The following is a 16,916-nucleotide window of genomic DNA, read 5'->3' as shown; positions in this document are numbered from 1 at the left end:
TCAGCTCAAACATATCAATACGGCTTTAAAAAGACAATATCTCAGGACTTCTTACTTCGGTTTTAGTATTTTAATTTACATTCAATGGTCTTTACACATGTCGTCTTAAACAATACACAACCAAGATGGTTGTACTATATTGGATAATTTAGTTTCTCTTTTAATTCTTTGCTTATGTTATAAGATTTACTTAAACAATATAAGTGGAATAATAAAATAATGAATACAATCCCTAAACCTCTTTCAAACGTCATTCATGGCATTCAGCATCTTGTTATTTTGAATTGAATTTCAATAATTGCACTCGCGATGATTAATGTTTTGTTTATGGTCGTTGTAGAGGGGCTATGTAAATTAATACAGTAAAAATTTTAGAGGATTTACAACCAATAATTTTGAAATAGTCCCTTTCATTTCTGTGGGAATGTGGATTGTGTAATGTCATTTTTAAGTTTGACGGTGTACAGCTAGTGAGAAAAAACGCTTAAGAGTTCGCTAATATGTCTGACGATTTGCTGAAAACACCATTATGCCATTTGAAAAAGTAAAAGAACCTTAGTCCACTAATTAGCAAATTAGAGAGCAATTAAACAATATAATTGAGGAATAAATCTCTTTAAGATGAGCTATTTAACACAAGTAATATGGAAAAATATATTCTCTGTTGATAAATACTTTGTACATTCTCGATCCAGTTCCTAAGCGGGCTAGCCGCCAAATTACCCGACATGCCTAGCATGACGCTGCGATTGGGCGTTGCATTAAATTGTGTAGTAAGAAAGATTTGCGTATGAGCCACAAGCCAACTGCGTGTGACTTTGGCAATGTTAAGGTGTAAATTTAAGATCTTTGTAACAAGAGGTTGAGCCTAAACGGCAGCCGGGAGAATTTTGAATCATCATTCAAAAAAAGCTGCTAGAAAGATCGAAAATTTATACCTCATTCACTCGTGATTAATTAAACGTACGTGGAATTTGAAATAAAACGTGGCGATTGATTATGCCTTTGATAATCGTCCTAAAAAGCTACCGCATTCGTTTTCTAAACCGGGATAATAGCTTTCCTACAATTGGCTCTAATCCTACCACCTGATTGCGATCTCAACAGGTTATATTATTTTCCAAGCCAATCAGAGAAACGCTTCTTTCTAACACCTTCATTTTTGAATCGACAACTTTAGTTTCTTACGTTTTGACATGATTTCTGCTGCTGTACATAGACTCCCTAGCCTCTCTAATGTATTTTCAAGCTTGATTCAACGTGATCGGTTGTTGACAACAACTGTTCTCGTTTATTTCGGCTGGTTGTTGAACCTTTAAGGGCTATAAATGGCTTTGCTTGAAAACTCGTTAGTATTTTCGCTTGGCTATTTAGTAGGGTGGTTTTATCAAGTTAAGCTAACCTCAACTTGCGTTAGAAGTAAAATATAGCTTGTATGGAAAGCGCTACAAATCTTAAACTAAGTATTAACAGACTTTAGGCCATCAAAAGTATTGGAAAGTAACCCTTGCGCAAAAGGAAATTCATTAATGTAGGAACATAAACTAGTATCCTTAACCGGCAATATCAAACAAGAACAAGTCAACAAAAATAAAGGATTTGAATGCCATTGAAAGACTACGTTGCATTTATGTGTGGCTAATATTCATGTTTTGTAGTTTGCTCTAAATTTTCTTCACGTTGCAGCAAGGATCCATCAACATACGGCAGTTAAAACAAGCGTTAAGGTGGATTTCCACCGTCGCGTAATTTTTACGTGCGTACGCACGTAAATAAAACGCGCGTAAATAAAATAGAGGCAAAGTATGGAAAGTCGTGCGCAAACGTGAAAGTTGAACCTCGCTGAACTTTTACGTTTACGGGCGCGTTTTTCCATGCATTGCCCCGATTTTATTTACGCACGTAAATTTCACTTATGTACGCACGTAAAAATCACGCGACAGCGGAAATCCACCCTTAATTGGGTTTGTTGAAAAGTGACTTCTTTGAGCAACATATTCAGTGATGGATTTATTCCTCTCATACTGTGGATTTAGTATACAGTGCAAGACTCTCGCCCCGAACGTGAAAAAGAAAAGTAGGTATAAATACAGTGTGGTTGAAGCGACGAACTGATGTAATAAAATTTTCCTTGCGCGAACGTTCTCAAAATGCGATCAAAATCGTCACGATTCTAAATCCTGAAACTTGTCCAGTGGTGCTTTTAGATGTAAAAATGACTTCTTTTAATTTCGTAAAGGTTAGCTTGATGACATAGTCCGTAATTCCAAATAATATGTCCATCGTTTATTAACGGCAATTTTTAATTAGCAAAAATATACTTTATATCGCCGTTTTTCAAGATCGGAGATCCAACAAATTTTCTTACTTTTTCTTCAAAAGGATTGAAGGTCTTTCATTGTGATAAACCGTCAAGATACTCTTGCAAAATTCGACGACCTTTTGTTCTTTGCGCAATGACGTCATACGCCGTGCCGTTTTCACATGGCGGCCATCTTTGATTCTGATTTTGCCGAAAAAATGTCCAATTGAGCCTTGAGATTGATTATAATTTGGTATTAATGTGAAGGTGCAAACACTGGTAAAGAACGATGATTTATCTCAATTTTAAACATGGTCAAAGTCATGATCAGGTTAAGCACAATCTGCCTTTCTTCGCGCTTTTAAGAGGGTCAGAAATAATTTAAAATTATCATTTCTGATCATACGTCAAAGAGAACTGGCTGCTATGGTAGGAAAAGCTTTGTAATCAGTGTACGATCTTAACCAACATTCAAACATTTTTTCAACTCTTACCATACGTGCGTCTAACGAAATTATTAGAAAGAATTAATTAATAAATACTTGTAGAATTTGGTTAAAGAAAGCTCAGAGTCAGCTTAAAAAGTGAGATAAATCATTCTCATAATGGCCTTGGGCGTTTCTTTCAAGGTGGTTTGCCCTAAACCTTGTATATATTGGCGCAGTGAAACATCTCTTATTTGTAAGAGTGACTGAATATACGGGAAGATCAAAGCGGATAAATGAATGGATACAACAATTTACGAATGAATTTCGTTGCACTGTATTGCGTAACGTAGACACTGTGCGGAGTTATCTTTTACCTGAATCCTTCCGTCCTCGTTTAAAGCCAGTTAATGCTGTTTTACCCGTGTGTAATGGTATCAAGGGACGCCATGCCCGACGGTCTCACTGGCAGAAAAGTGGCCGGTCCCATAATCTTCATAATTGGCTGAGTAAACTCTGAAGGCATTGGCCTAGAGAATTGCATGGCCTGAATACCATTTGCCAGTGGGTTTGTCATTGTAAGAGAAGGGTTTCGCGGTGCAGCTGTGGTTATTGGCGCGAAAACCGAAGTGCACACTGTAGTTGAGTTGGCAGAATTGTTTTGTAGGTCTGGACGCGGGGTGTTGGTGATCTGGAAGGCTATCTGCGGTGCGAACGATTCCTGTTTGTTTATTCCATTAGTTTGTGTCATTCCATTTGTATTATTTGAATCAGGTAAGCAAACCATTGGATACGTTGGTGACCAATGAACGTTTTCTGAATGTCCATTCAATCCATTCTGCCCATTTCCCATGGAGCGGTCATGTTCCATTCCAGTGTGAGCTATTCCGCCGTTAGTGTGACCGTTTAGACCGTTCATCGAATGAATACCATTTAAGGCGTTCATCCCAGTCACATTATGGCAGCTGATGTTACTCAGCGTGTTAATGCCATTGATGGTGCTGATACCTGCTAGCCCATTAATGCCATTAATGGTGTTGTTCCCACTCATAATTCCCATTCCATTTCCGAGACCATTTCCCATTCCATTCATCCCATTCATTCCATTGACGGCGTTCATATGTGCTATACTGTTTAAACCATTCACTCCTACTCCCCCCAGTCCGTTGATACCGTTCAAGGCACCCATTCCATTAACATTGACATTTAATCCGTTGAGATCGCCAGCAATTGCGTTCAACCCATTTAAACTGCTTGCAATGGCAAACCCGCTGGGAATCACGGGATTGTATTTGATCCATGTTGGTGACACACGCGTGTATACAGGCTACGTGAGAGAAAAAAAAAGTTAGTTTAACCTACATGTTAAAGCAAGACCAATAGTACAGTTATTTCCATACAGTCCTCGTGGCGTCGGTTATTAATGATAAATCGCTATCCGGTGGACTAGTGTTAGGGACTGACCAATAGAGTACTAAAGTGATGACGTCATAAAAATGAAATTTCTGAAATTATGGGATTTGTCAGGATATTCTGAAAGAACAATGTCCGAGAAGCCTACTTGCCAAAAATGAGCATTTGGGGGCAAATTGTCTCTGAGATCGTAGCCCAGTTATACTCAGAAAACTCCATACAAACCCTTGTAATTTTTTTTTGGGTCGACCCAAAAAAAATTGAGAAGGGTTTGTATGGAGTTTTGTAAGCATAACTGGGCTACGATCTCAGAGACAATTTGCCCCCAAATGCTCATTTTTCGCAAGTAGGCCTCTTGGACATTGTTCTTTCAGAATATCCTGACAAATCCCATAATTTCAGAAATTTCATTTTTATGACGTCACACTTTAGTACTCTATTCTCCTATTCAATGAATAGAGATTTATCGCAGTGGATAGCATTATCCATCTTTTGGGCAAATAGGACCTTACAGTTCATTAAGTTCCGATTCTTTAAGCCACTGGAGGGATTAAGACATGCCATATTAAAATCCATATCTTGTTTTTCCTACCATTTCATTTTTGTGGCTATTTTCAGTGTACTCTAGTTTTTTCTTCTTAGCTTCGGGTCCTTCGTTTCCATTTACATCCGTTGTACCATCGATTTCTTTCTTTAACTCTTCGCCATTATGGTCTCCATTCACTTGCGTGTCTTCGTGTTTTCGTTTTCTGTCGTCGGTGGACGTTCCGTTCTCCTCTTCAGAGTTTCCGTTGCGCTTCTCGTCGCCTTCTGATTTAACATTATGATCTGTGCCTGTTTTTGAGAAAAAACGGGATAGCCTAAAGTTGTTGAGGTGATATTTTTTTGGCCGACAGTGATAGTGGCAGTGCCGTTATTTCTTCAGTCATCGTATAACTGCTATGGATAACATTCTGACGTGTCTTACCATTGTGAGGTGTACCGCGATTCTCGTTTTCTGCTTTTTCAACGCTCTGAACAATTTCTGGTGCGTGTGTAGGCTTTTCCACGGACAAAGGCGTCTGCGGTAGGGGATGAGGTGTTGGCAATTGTTGCTGTAGTGTTTGAAGCGTTGTTGGTAATGCCGCCTGGGCGGTGGGTGGAATAGCGAAGCCAATTTGTGCTTGAAAACCACCCAGCTGAGGCGTGTTTGGCATTTGCTGCTGGAGATGCTGCACGTGCTGCTTGGCTTTCTCGTGCGCCACGCGCTGTTCCTTTTCTGCCGCTGCATTCCGCAAAATTCTGTTAATGGAGCTTACACTTGGAACGTTACTCTTGTCACACACACCGTCACTCAGCAGGTTATTTCTGATTTCCCATGCAAAGATACAAGGGTTGTCCTCCTTGTAAGTTAGTATCTTGGACACCACGCGTGGAGTTGCGACTTTCGGCTTGCTGCCTCCGATAGCTCCGGGTCTTACAGATCCTGTCTCGTAGTATCTGCCGAGGATTTTGCTGACGCAGCCGTGAGACACGAGTAGTTGCCGAGAAATTTCGGAAGGTCGGACCCCGCAGTGTGCCAATTCAACTATTCTGTGTCGCATGTAATCAGGCAACGGTCGGCCATTGACGAACACACCTCCAAGCTGATTGACTCCACCCGGTCCTTTGTGAGAAACAAAAAACTTACATTATTCGCCTTATGTGTAAGTCGTTCATAGATCCTGTAAGTAGATTCAAAGCTATGTAAACGATTTTCTTGAACGTAAAACCTTAGGTCCGGATTTTTAAAAGGCGTTTAGTTAGTCTTTAACAAAACCGAGTTCTAAGCCGTTTTCAGTTTGCCCAATACTTTTATCTAAGCACCATTGATCGTGATATATAGGGTACACTACAGAGAAAAAGCCGCCAAAAAGATATGATTTCTTAAACTGCGGCCTTAATTAGACTTCGTCTAAATAACTGACCCTAAGGGTTGATTGTTTAAACGAAATCCAACTTAAACCGCGGTTTAAGAAATCTTTGAACCTCCAGATATCTTCATCAATGGGTTGTTTTAAGAAGACAAATGCTTTTCTAGTCTACGCTAAATGCTTTTATGAAACTGTTAACGATAAATGGTGTTTACGTAAAAGCGTTCGGCAAACTGAAAATGGCTTAGAACGCAGTTTTGTTAAACACTGGCTTAACTTCCTTTTAAATAACTGTCCCTAAGGGTTTAACCGGGCGTTTGTTTAATCGAATTTTGCTGAACTAACTCATATTAAGAAAGATGCATGGTGCATTGGAGAAAGTAGTGTATTGATATCAGTCAGTTCTTCCTTTTTTAAAAAAGCTAAATGTATGTCAGTTTAATACTATCAACTCTGCTAAACTGGTTCCTCCACTCCGTATTACCCAAAATAATCTTAACTTCTTATAGGGTGAAAAACATTAGAATCGGCTCAAGTCAACCGCTGCGCGGCTAGGCGTTTCAGTGTTTAACACCGTCATAGCTTTCGGTTAAGTACCCGCTTCTTTCCTATCAACAACCCAAGAACATAAAACAGTTATAAAAATGTTTAGAATGAAAGTGGGAACATTAAGGCAAAAAATTTGATATGTTAAGAATTGATACTGTATGAATGGCAATTGTCTCGTGTTATTTTAAGTACAGTATTGCTTGCGTAGCACGCTTTGTGAAAATGTTGCTCCTACCCCTGATAACACAAAAGGTTAAGGGAAGTTGTGCCCGCGTGGCTAATTTGCATAATTTAGTTCAGGCAAACAGAGATCTAGAGCCGCTTTCAAGTACTAGTATCAACAAATATTAAAAGACAAACCTACAATTGTAGCCTAAATCTGGGCGAGCAAAAAGTCTCCGTTTTTAAAGTCAAAACTTTCCTTTGAAAATCTCAGTTGATATTCCACACTATCGACAGTTAAGTGCGGCCGGCGTTGGTTTATTACTCGTCTAATTATGGGAGACCGAGCAACCTAATGTTGATCCCGCAAGAGTCATTCAGTCTTCAACCTTGTGTTATCTTCAGGGGGTTATATATTTAGCAGTCTTAAATGGCGTGTAATCTCGCCAAAATAATCGAATGACACGTTTTTAACCAGGCGATTTTCTTGACTAAGTTTTATAGTGAAACGCGGGTTTTAAGAGAACGAGCTCAAAATATATTGTCGCCCAGATATAATTATGATCTCCATGAAAATATCACAGTAACAAAACCGATATTTTACGCAAAATCAAAACAAAAAAATCCCGGAAGTTTGTTTAGCCTGACCTACTTACCGACTGGAAATGTATACATCGTATCTTTTTCACCCCGAACAAAATAAATAATATTTTTCGTCGATATCGGTGCCTGCAGTCCTTGGTTTGAGTTTTGTTAGAACTTTGATGGAACATTCTAAATTTAAACTGATGTTTCGGCAAATCCAAATACTACCTGGTATTTAACCAATTAAATATTCCATTGTATGGAACAGATGAGTAACATTTTTTAAAAAAAATTCTGATATATATAAAAACTTCTCGGCTAAACATCCTCTAAAACACTAAGGCTGGAAACGCAAGTGGTTAATATGTATATATATATTTTTTCTGTTGAGAAACTAAACGAGTTCAAAAAATCTTGGCCGCTTGTATAACCTTGGCGTGCTTACATGACAAGTTATGGAATGCAGCGAATTAATAAATTAGTTGGTAAGCAGCTAAGACAAGCGGCTTCAAAGAGGAAGAATTATTTTGGACCAGAATTAAAAGGAAGCTGTAGTGGGTCGATTTAGATTTTAGTTAGCCTTACCTCTGTGGGGCATCATTGACTCACAACTCCAGCCGGTAACTCGTCCACTTAGTTCCCTGATCGTGTTCTAAAACAATAGCAGGGAACTCGTCATATAAAGTATTTTCACAAACGGCTGCCCTTTATGAAGCTAAAATGGCCACAGGAATATTTTTTTAAGTACCTCAAACAGTGCATGTTTTGTCCTTTTCCATGCTTTGCTTAAAATTGTTGCTCTTGATTTTTTTCCTAGATTTATCTGTTAATTGAACCCTGTTATTGCGCGATCACATTGCGGCTCATGGCCAAAACCATATATTTTGGATTGCCACCGGTAATTACGGATTTGAACTCCACTACTGAGGGTTTGCCATATAAGGTGTGTACCAGCAGGTTCGAACACCGCTTACCACATGCTATGAGGCGTCACAAAAATCTCGAAAATGCGAATACCGCACGCGGCCGGCTTTTCACTGAGAGTAACACTTAGGAGAGCTACATTGAGATGCTGCGTTTATTAGGTGAACCCTTGGGTCAAAATTACTTATTTCAAAAAATGAGGTAATGCCAGCGATAATTTCGGAGAAGTAAAACTAAGAATTCCCTTAAACTCTCATAGATGTCTGTTTCATTTATAGATTTTTGTGAAACCTTCGCTTTTAAACATGGCCAGGCCTAAAATTCCAGTTATTTTACTCAGGTTTTCTCGCTGAAATACTTGAAACATTGAGTACCACACCATGACAGAAAACGGTCAGCTTAGAAGTCGGTCAGTTATGTTTCTAGTATATATATTGATATCTAGTGAGTTGCTGGACTGTAAAACATGACGGTTGTAAGATTCTGCTATTAAATAGGTTTGGACGTTTTGCAAAACACTCTATGTTTTGCGCAATTTTTAAAAATGCAAATGATTATTATTGAATCGTGAAATAAGCTACAATATTTTGATGGATGTTGACTAATAGCAAATAGTCTTAATCGAACCTTTTTGGAAAGGGGGCTTTATGCTGTACTTGTAACTATGAACTATCTTACTGCCCCTGAACAAAATTAAAGTTTTCACTAAAATATTTAAGAGGAAATCTTCCCTCATGTTTTTCTTAACAACAATTTTCACGAGTTTTTAAAATCAAGCTGCGTCAAGTTTCGTGTTGTTGTTGTTGTTGTTGATGGTCATGTTTGTTCTTTTTTTGTCCTAAATGATTTACAAGAATTTTTTACTGTATCGAAGCTCGGGTTTCTCGAAAGGTAGTTGAATTTACTCTGGGGTTAAGAACAATTTTCTAAAGATTTTCTCTTCTAGAAACTCATAAATGGAGCTTATGAAGAGATATTTTTAAAATTTTTCTTTGAACCACCCTTGACTTCCCCGTTCCAAATCCTCACTACTCCAATTTTTTTGTGCAAAACAGTCTTTAAGGAAATAAATGCAGTCGCTGGTCAAAATTTTAACCATGGAGTAAGGCTTATCCGCTTTCAAAGGAACTGTGTCCTGCGTTTCAAAATGTGGTCTATCAGGGATTTAAATCCAGAATTAACTTTCACACCAAGCCTTACTTTGAAACTGATATTTAGCTAGTATTTTAGTTATTGATTTGAGATGCTCAATTATGTAATTTGTTTTCGCACAATGTGCGATTAAAGGACCATTTCACTTGCTGTAGACTCACTCGCATTTCAACTTATCGCTGGCTGTTGTACAGTCAGTATTCAACGGCCCGTGGTCGAAAAATGCAAGGTTATTCACTTATTTACCCTAGATACAGTTAACTCTGGCCTTGTGGACAGCCTATCCTAAAAGACATGACATACTGACAGTAGCTAAATCCCAGGCAAAAGAAGTTACACATTTTGACTGAAATAAACAACCGGGGCTATTACGAACTGTCGCTAATGAGGACCGGCTCTAACTCGAGGTCCATACATTGTCCGCTATAAAGGGGGTTTACTTTGTTAATACATTTTAATATATTTTACTTTTAACATATTTTACTTCCGGGTTTCAGTCTTGTAGTTAATATATTTTACTTCCTGGTTTTAGTGGTTTATGAATTTTACTTCCGGGTTTTTGGTGATTTATGAATTTTACTTCCGGGTTTCAGTCTTACATTCTACATGTACAGTTTTCCACTCAAGCGGAAAAAAATTATAAAAATAAATATTAGCGAAACACCGAGAAAAAGGCAGAAAAGTTTTCGAAACTTAATACCTTTAGTTTTGTTGACCTTAGCGGGCTGGTGTATTCTTGGCACGCTAAAATACAGTTTTATAAAGGTGGAGTGAAATTGTTGAATGAATATTTAAATATTGTAATTGATTACAAATCCGCTGTTCTACTGTTAATTTAAATACCGTTAAATTAGAATAATTGAAAATAAAAATATAACCATAATTGAAGTTGGTTTAAGAACATTCAACGATCTGTAAAGTGGAATGTACGTGGAACACAATATTTTTGCTTTGGGAATTCTTTGACAGCACTAGAATAGACAAGAACGTAGCACTAGCTAGCTACGTTAGAGTAAGCTGACAGGAATGTAGCTATCGACCGATTAATGAAAGAATTAAACATGTCAAGAATTGAGATAAACATAGTAATAAAACTTAATGACTGGTCAAGCACAGATTAAAAATTGTAATACAATTAAACGATGGTTTTTGTTGAAAGTTTTGGTCAAATTCCGAAATCGAAGACGCGTTTTTCTTAATTTTACCAACGAACCAGAACGACCGGGCGGGCTGGGTTTACGTCATGCTAAAAGTCAAATTACCAAATCGGTCACCGTGTTGCTGCAGTTAACTCTTGGTTATTTGATTTTTTTTACGTTGTAAATTGTTTTAAATTGGTTGATAGCTGCATAAACGATAATACTGATAATCGAGAATAGTCGGATTTGTTTCCAAATATGCCATTCAAACACTATTAACACAATCATGTGTATACCTTGTTGCCGGTCCCGCGGTCTATAACTTAGAGTAGCGGCTGTCCACAATAACCCTCGCTGATTTCTTTTCCAACCAAAGTTTTTGAAAACAAGTCTTGCAATATCTTTTGGGGAATTAAATCACCAAGATCACTAAGAGATGAATCGTGGTCACTCTGGCATTTATGCTTTAGGATGGAGTTTCAATTCAGTTATCGAGGTATGTAGTTTGCTTGTTCGATTCTTGAATTGCGAGCTGGCCAAGTGAAGCAGTCGATCAAGGTTTACCTAACCTAACCTAACCTAACCAATACTGCGCATTACATCATAAGTGCTATGGGTCACGAGGTTTGATTAAACTGTGAAAAGTGAGCAAATAAGATTATTGTTCAGGTGACAACCAATGACGGAATAAGCACTGGTCAATACTTTCAATTAACAGTACTTCAGTAACAAAAAACTGATCAATTTTCCTACAAGTTGACGAAGAAAAACAACCGTTATTGTTTTGCATTTAGAGCTTATTTCGAAAAGAATCCTCCAAAATAACAACATGCTTTTTGCCTGCCTATTGGCTGAGTTACGGAAAAATTGAAGCATGGCTTGGTCGTATGAATTGATGACCATTTAATTGCCAGAGTGATCTTCACTCGAGCTTGACAATTTCATTGATTTCAGTTACGCAAGGTATAGTCCACTAACCATGTCTTTAAGGTAATCGTGTCACCTTCAAGTCGTAAGACTCATGTACCCATAACGACTAAAAGACGACCTATTATTTCATGTAAAACGTATCTTGGTTTCCTAACCGTTAGTACAATACGTAACCTGTCAAGCCACTTAAAACAAATTTAAAAGACTAAAAACCTTCAAAGCTTTCTGTTTTGGAAATAAGTTGCCGATTCGTTTCTTTATCAATCTTAACACAAAAATTTCTTACATGAACTCCCCATAGTTTGAAACCAGATTCTGTGCATAATTCATCATAAATAAAATGACGTCAAAATGAGCGACAATTTTGTCTTGTTCTTTTAAAATCTCTGCAAAGTCGGTCAATTTGAAAGTAATGAATGGCCTTATTTTGAATACTAACGCTGGATTTGAAAATCAAACTTATGGCATGGGCTTCAAATGAGAATTGAAAATCGAAAATTTTGACCCTAAAATATGCTCCAGCTGTCGGGCATATTATAGAAAGTGTTCACATCTTCTGACAGTCAATGACCGTCTAAAATTATCTAAAATGGGAAATTCTAAGGAGAAGTCATGGGTTTCTGCTTAGCCTTTGAACTCCCAAGAGGAAAAGAAACTCCCAAATTCCTGGTTTTTCATGGGCAAGCAAATGATGGGACTTCATCCACTTAGAATTGTCACCCATCTGTCTATTTTTTTTAATCGATCTAAAACTAATATTGTTTAAGTGATTGTTCATTGGTAGGAGAAAACCCTAGACCTATACTATAACGATGGAAAACAGCCAGCTTCAGTCCAAAAAATTGACATCTGTGCGTCTCCTATTTGTGCATCAACACTTAAATTTAGAGGTACATTTTTATCGAGATAAATTCAGTTGAATATCGTAACGTAACTGACCAATGTAAAGTTCAAACGTTTCTTTCTAAATTAACACTTTGGTGTAACCCCTCTCGATTAGACCTGCCCTCTTTGATAAAGTAAACGAAATCCACTTGTATCACTTTTCTTTTTGAAACTAGCAACAATTCAGTTCTAACGTCTCTATCTAAATTAAAATCAGCTTTGGTGTTAGTAATCCCTCTCGATTAGCGCTGTCCTCTTTTATACAGTAAACGAAATCCACTTGTATCGCTTTTCTCTTTGACACTAGCAACAATTCAGTTCTAACGTCTCTATCTAAATTATATCTTTGGTGTAAGCCCTCTCGATTAGTGCTGTCCTCTTTGATGAAGTTAAAGAAGTCCACTTATATCGCTTTTCTTCTTGACACTAGCAACAATTCAGTACAAGCAATTCACCTGGTAGTACAAGGCGAAGGATTATGTAGGAAAAAATATAAAAATAAACAAAAAAATTTTCGAAGACCTCAATAAAAAAAAAAAATTTGGTAAAATTGTGCAACACTCGGCCTACCTTTAGTTGCGACAAACTTGCCTTGTTATAGTGTGAGTCTAGAAATGCCATCCGAAGTGTCCCCGACCAACTGCAACAGATAACATTGAAGGACGCTTTTCAAGTCTACCAGTTGACTTATTTATTAATCAACATAGCAATAAATTTAGCACCTTTCGAGATTTCATTTCAGATGCCAAAAAGGGGGATAAATCCCGTTTGAAATTAAAAAAAAAAAAAAAACAAAAAACAATTAAGGTAGTTGAAGTTCGTGTTGGGACATAAATGACTTGTTTTACGAACTTTTTACTGTCTCAATTGATACTCAGCGGCGATCAAATTTTTACCCCCGGTCATCTTAGAGTGACATTGACAATTTAGCAGTGATTTTGCGGCAATACTTCTACAGGATAACTTACAAGAATTCCAAACAACTCTCAGTAGTTATTAATGCGTAGATGAAGTTCTACAGATACCACTCATATTCTATCGATAGTTCAACCGACTTTTGTTCAGATTGGTTGTACTTGAAATCGCAAATCTGCCAATTGCCCCTGCCAATCTGTGCCATAGCTAATTCTTTTAAACACTTAAGTGATTACTGGTAAATGGTGATAGCGACTCCAAGAAATAGAAATTTCAAGATAAAGAAAAAAAACCAAGATTACCTTGGGAGGCCAACTCTGGCTCCCTCCTTTCGTATTTGCTTTCAAAATATATTGAGTTGTTCTTAGAAGAAGTCGAACGGCCACAGCGACCACTGGGGGATGTTAAGAGCACAAGTCTTATTCCTCAGTCTCGTCTGCTGTTAATCCATGATTATGATCACTATGTCGGCATAACTTGTTTGCCCACTCATGAAAACAGAATTAAGGTTGTGGTGAAACTACATTGCCTTTAGCGGCGTGCTAATGGATAGTCACACATGACTAAGCATCCTGAAAAGAAACCTGAGTTTCGATTTAATTTTAATGCGTTCGCTCTTAAATCTCTTCGCTGGTGACCAAAAACAAAGCAAGTTTCTCGAGCGTGGAGAGTGAAATCCGTAAGTTTCGCGCTCAGTGAAGTCCGTTTTGAACAGCTTGAGTTTGGACGAGATCAAATGAAGCGAACGGGCTATGTGTAGGCAACTTTTGTACGTGCAACCTTAAATTTTGTTTCTGATGTCAATCTGTGTTAGCTAATGCCATAGCTGACCGTCTACAAGTTGGAGGCGTTCTTTCATATAGTTTAGCAGACATTGCAATTATTTTCCTCAGTCAGGCCGCTTACTCAAATCGATTTGTTTCTTTTTCCCGCTCTGCAATATGCTTACACCTCTAATAAACTCAATCTGGCGTTTTACCAAGCTACAGTTTTTAAGGAAGCAAATAACAAATTTACAGTCGTAATGCTTATGCCTCCGTTCAGCAGAGTTTAACTTATTCCAAACAGCACTTCGGTTCACTGAATTTTCAACGAACGCGCAAGCAAATCAGTCACGTTCAACGAAAGTGCGAACTTGGCTGACCAACTTTTGATTTTACATGCAACGTTTAATTAGGTCTAAGTAAAGCAAAAGAGGCGGATTAGTTAAAGTGTTGAAGTGGCCAGCAAAGGCATACTAGCACTAGTACTAATGCCCCGGGAATGTTTAGTTACCTTCTTCCCGCTGTTAAGGAATAATGATTGGTATTTCAAAAATCACACTTTGCCCAGGTGGTTCCTTCTAGGGGCACGCACAGTGAGCGCTTCGAAACAATAGAACAAAAGCGATTGTTCCAGAAGACTTCTGATTGGCCAATTTCGTGTGCCGCTAAACTTAACTTGTTATCTGGTGGTTCGCGCGCTTTTTTTTTAAATCGATTTTAAACGCTAGCACTTAAATAACCCAAGAAAGACGGATGAAAGGCGTGAAAAGGAAGAAAAACAAGTCACATATCACTATTTAAAACATATTTACTGCAAATGCTTCCTTCAATTTTTCAGTTTGATGCTTCGGGTTAACTCTTCCATTTGGTTGAGTAAGTTAGCCATGCAGTAAGATTCAAGCATGCATAGAGAGCGAAAGATTGACAACACATTCTTTACATGTGATGTGACTTGTTTTGAATTTGAATTCAACTACATTCATTCAGACAGACGAACAATACTAAGGAATGTTACCTCCGAAGAAATAACCAGACTAAAAACCATTAAAATCACTTCGCGGCTATTTCACAATAACACTTCCCTAAAGTTGTTTTTATTCATAATAATTGGTTTATTTCTTCGAGTCCTTCCGGATCTATTGTGGTCTTAGTCAAATGCGAAAAAAATGCGCGGCCAAGATCGTATTTCGTACTCTGTATAGCGACTTTCAAAAGATATCCAATTTGTTGTACCTTCATGAAATCCTTAAAATACAATATTTTATCCTCCTGGATTTCGCTTTGATTTCCACGATGAGTGTCTGCGCATGACACAGGACAATGCAGTTCATAACCTGAGCATTTTTTCGTGGACCCCTAACTGCCACATAAATCTGGCCCTAAAGACAGATTGCAAACTATCATTTCTACATTGTTTTTCTTTGATTTGTGCTGAGATTTTTTCTGTGGACGCAAGCGCAATTAAGAGAATTAAAAGCATAATTGTGTCAAGTGAGAAGATTTAAGTCGACCCAAAGAAAATCTCCCATATGCGCACCCACTTCATAGTGGCTTTAAATAAAGTAACAGTGATAATCTTGTTGTTCCCTTAATTAAAGATCAGCGGTGCATACTAAGAGTTGAGAACTTTCTTTGAAAACGTGTCAAAATATGTTAAAGATTCTCATATTCTTCTGTGCTAAACTGGAGATTTATGAAGTATGATCGATATTTTGTCATAGAAATCCTCCAAGCTTGTAACTTCCTCTCTTGAATTACCCTAAGGAATTAAGCCCGGGTTACTCACTCGAACACAGACCCACTGAGCATTCTAATGAGGTCAATGCTATTCAGCGACTTTGGTTTAAGAGGAGGAACCAGGTTGCTATGAAGGTCGAGACAACAATGAAAGATCATCGTAAAACATAATGAAAACAACTTTGAGCGTTAGCCGTATGGACTTATGAAACTAGATATAACGACGGTTTAGGAAATGAAAATTAACGATATCATTGGTTTCAGAATTTGTTGGAAGGCAATCGACATTCAACTTGAAAAAAAAGTTGGTACGCGAATTTTAATATTTCGATCCATTGTAAATAGCCTTTTATATGAGTTGTACTTAGCTTAGGCTTGTCATCATAACATGAAATATTGTTTTGCCTAACGAAAACAATTTTCAGCCAATGTTTTTCTTGTTGCCATGGTAATGGTCTCTTGATCTGTTGATCTTCGAATATAAACAAACAGTTCAACAAGGTAGCTGTTTACTTTATGGTTAAAAACATGGGCAGGTACCCACTAAAACCTGCTAAATTATTATTACACGCATCGATGAACAACGCCGCAATGCTTCACACAACTAGAGATCACTAGAAGAGTTTAATGTTTCCATAACAACTGAAACCGCGTCCACCGGAAATGGAAAGCGCAGTTTCCGGAAACGTAGTTAGTGCCCAGTTTATGCGCGGTATGTTGAAGTTTATGTCAAAAAGCTTGCAACTGCCCTTTCTGCCCAATTAAAGAATTGGGTCGAGAGATGTGTCGAATTGCTCCATAGGAGTGTTTAAAAGAATCCAGCGCTATTTCCGTCATTACACGGCTGATAAGAGGCTTGGTCAAAATTCGCACCTCAAACCCTGTACAGTCCCTGGTGGCGCAATTGAACGCGACACCAATCATGGTTCTATCGGTAGATGGTCCCCCCCCCCCCAAGAAAAAGGCCAAAATGTTATCACTACAGTTTATAAGTAACTATATCGGAAAATCATCTAGACGTGACGAAGTCAGTGTACACACTGTGACATTTCTCAAAGTTGTCTCAAAATGCATCAGATTGCATCTTCGCGCATATTTATTTCAAAAAATTTTCTGGGGGGCACGCCGCCAGACCCCCCTAG

General features: G+C 37.9%; 1 protein-coding gene across 3 annotated transcripts; it reads right to left on the bottom strand.

Moving 5' to 3' along the window:
- Positions 1-1,866: 1,866 nt before the first annotated feature.
- LOC140946684 (uncharacterized) lies at positions 1,867-13,797 on the bottom strand. 3 transcript variants are annotated; one of them, XM_073395790.1, is made up of 6 exons: positions 13,576-13,797; positions 12,929-12,998; positions 7,914-7,980; positions 5,108-5,785; positions 4,733-4,974; positions 1,867-4,054 (listed from the first exon to the last, which is right to left on the bottom strand). In XM_073395790.1, the coding sequence occupies exons 2-6, from the start codon at positions 12,977-12,979 to the stop codon at positions 3,146-3,148; spliced, it is 1,947 nt and encodes a 648-aa protein (XP_073251891.1). In that variant the 5' UTR covers positions 12,980-12,998; positions 13,576-13,797; the 3' UTR covers positions 1,867-3,145. The 3 variants fall into 3 exon arrangements, with proteins under 3 accessions (XP_073251891.1, XP_073251893.1, XP_073251894.1); XM_073395792.1 differs by lacking the exon at positions 13,576-13,797 and having other exon boundaries at positions 12,929-13,312; XM_073395793.1 differs by lacking the exons at positions 12,929-12,998; positions 13,576-13,797 and adding an exon at positions 8,077-8,211.
- Between the last annotated feature and the right edge of the window lie 3,119 nt (positions 13,798-16,916).

The sequence above is a fragment of the Porites lutea genome, chromosome 8, assembly GCF_958299795.1.
Source record: "Porites lutea chromosome 8, jaPorLute2.1, whole genome shotgun sequence".
Classification (NCBI taxonomy): Eukaryota; Metazoa; Cnidaria; class Anthozoa; order Scleractinia; family Poritidae; genus Porites; species Porites lutea.
This window is presented reverse-complemented; position numbering and strand designations above follow the sequence as displayed.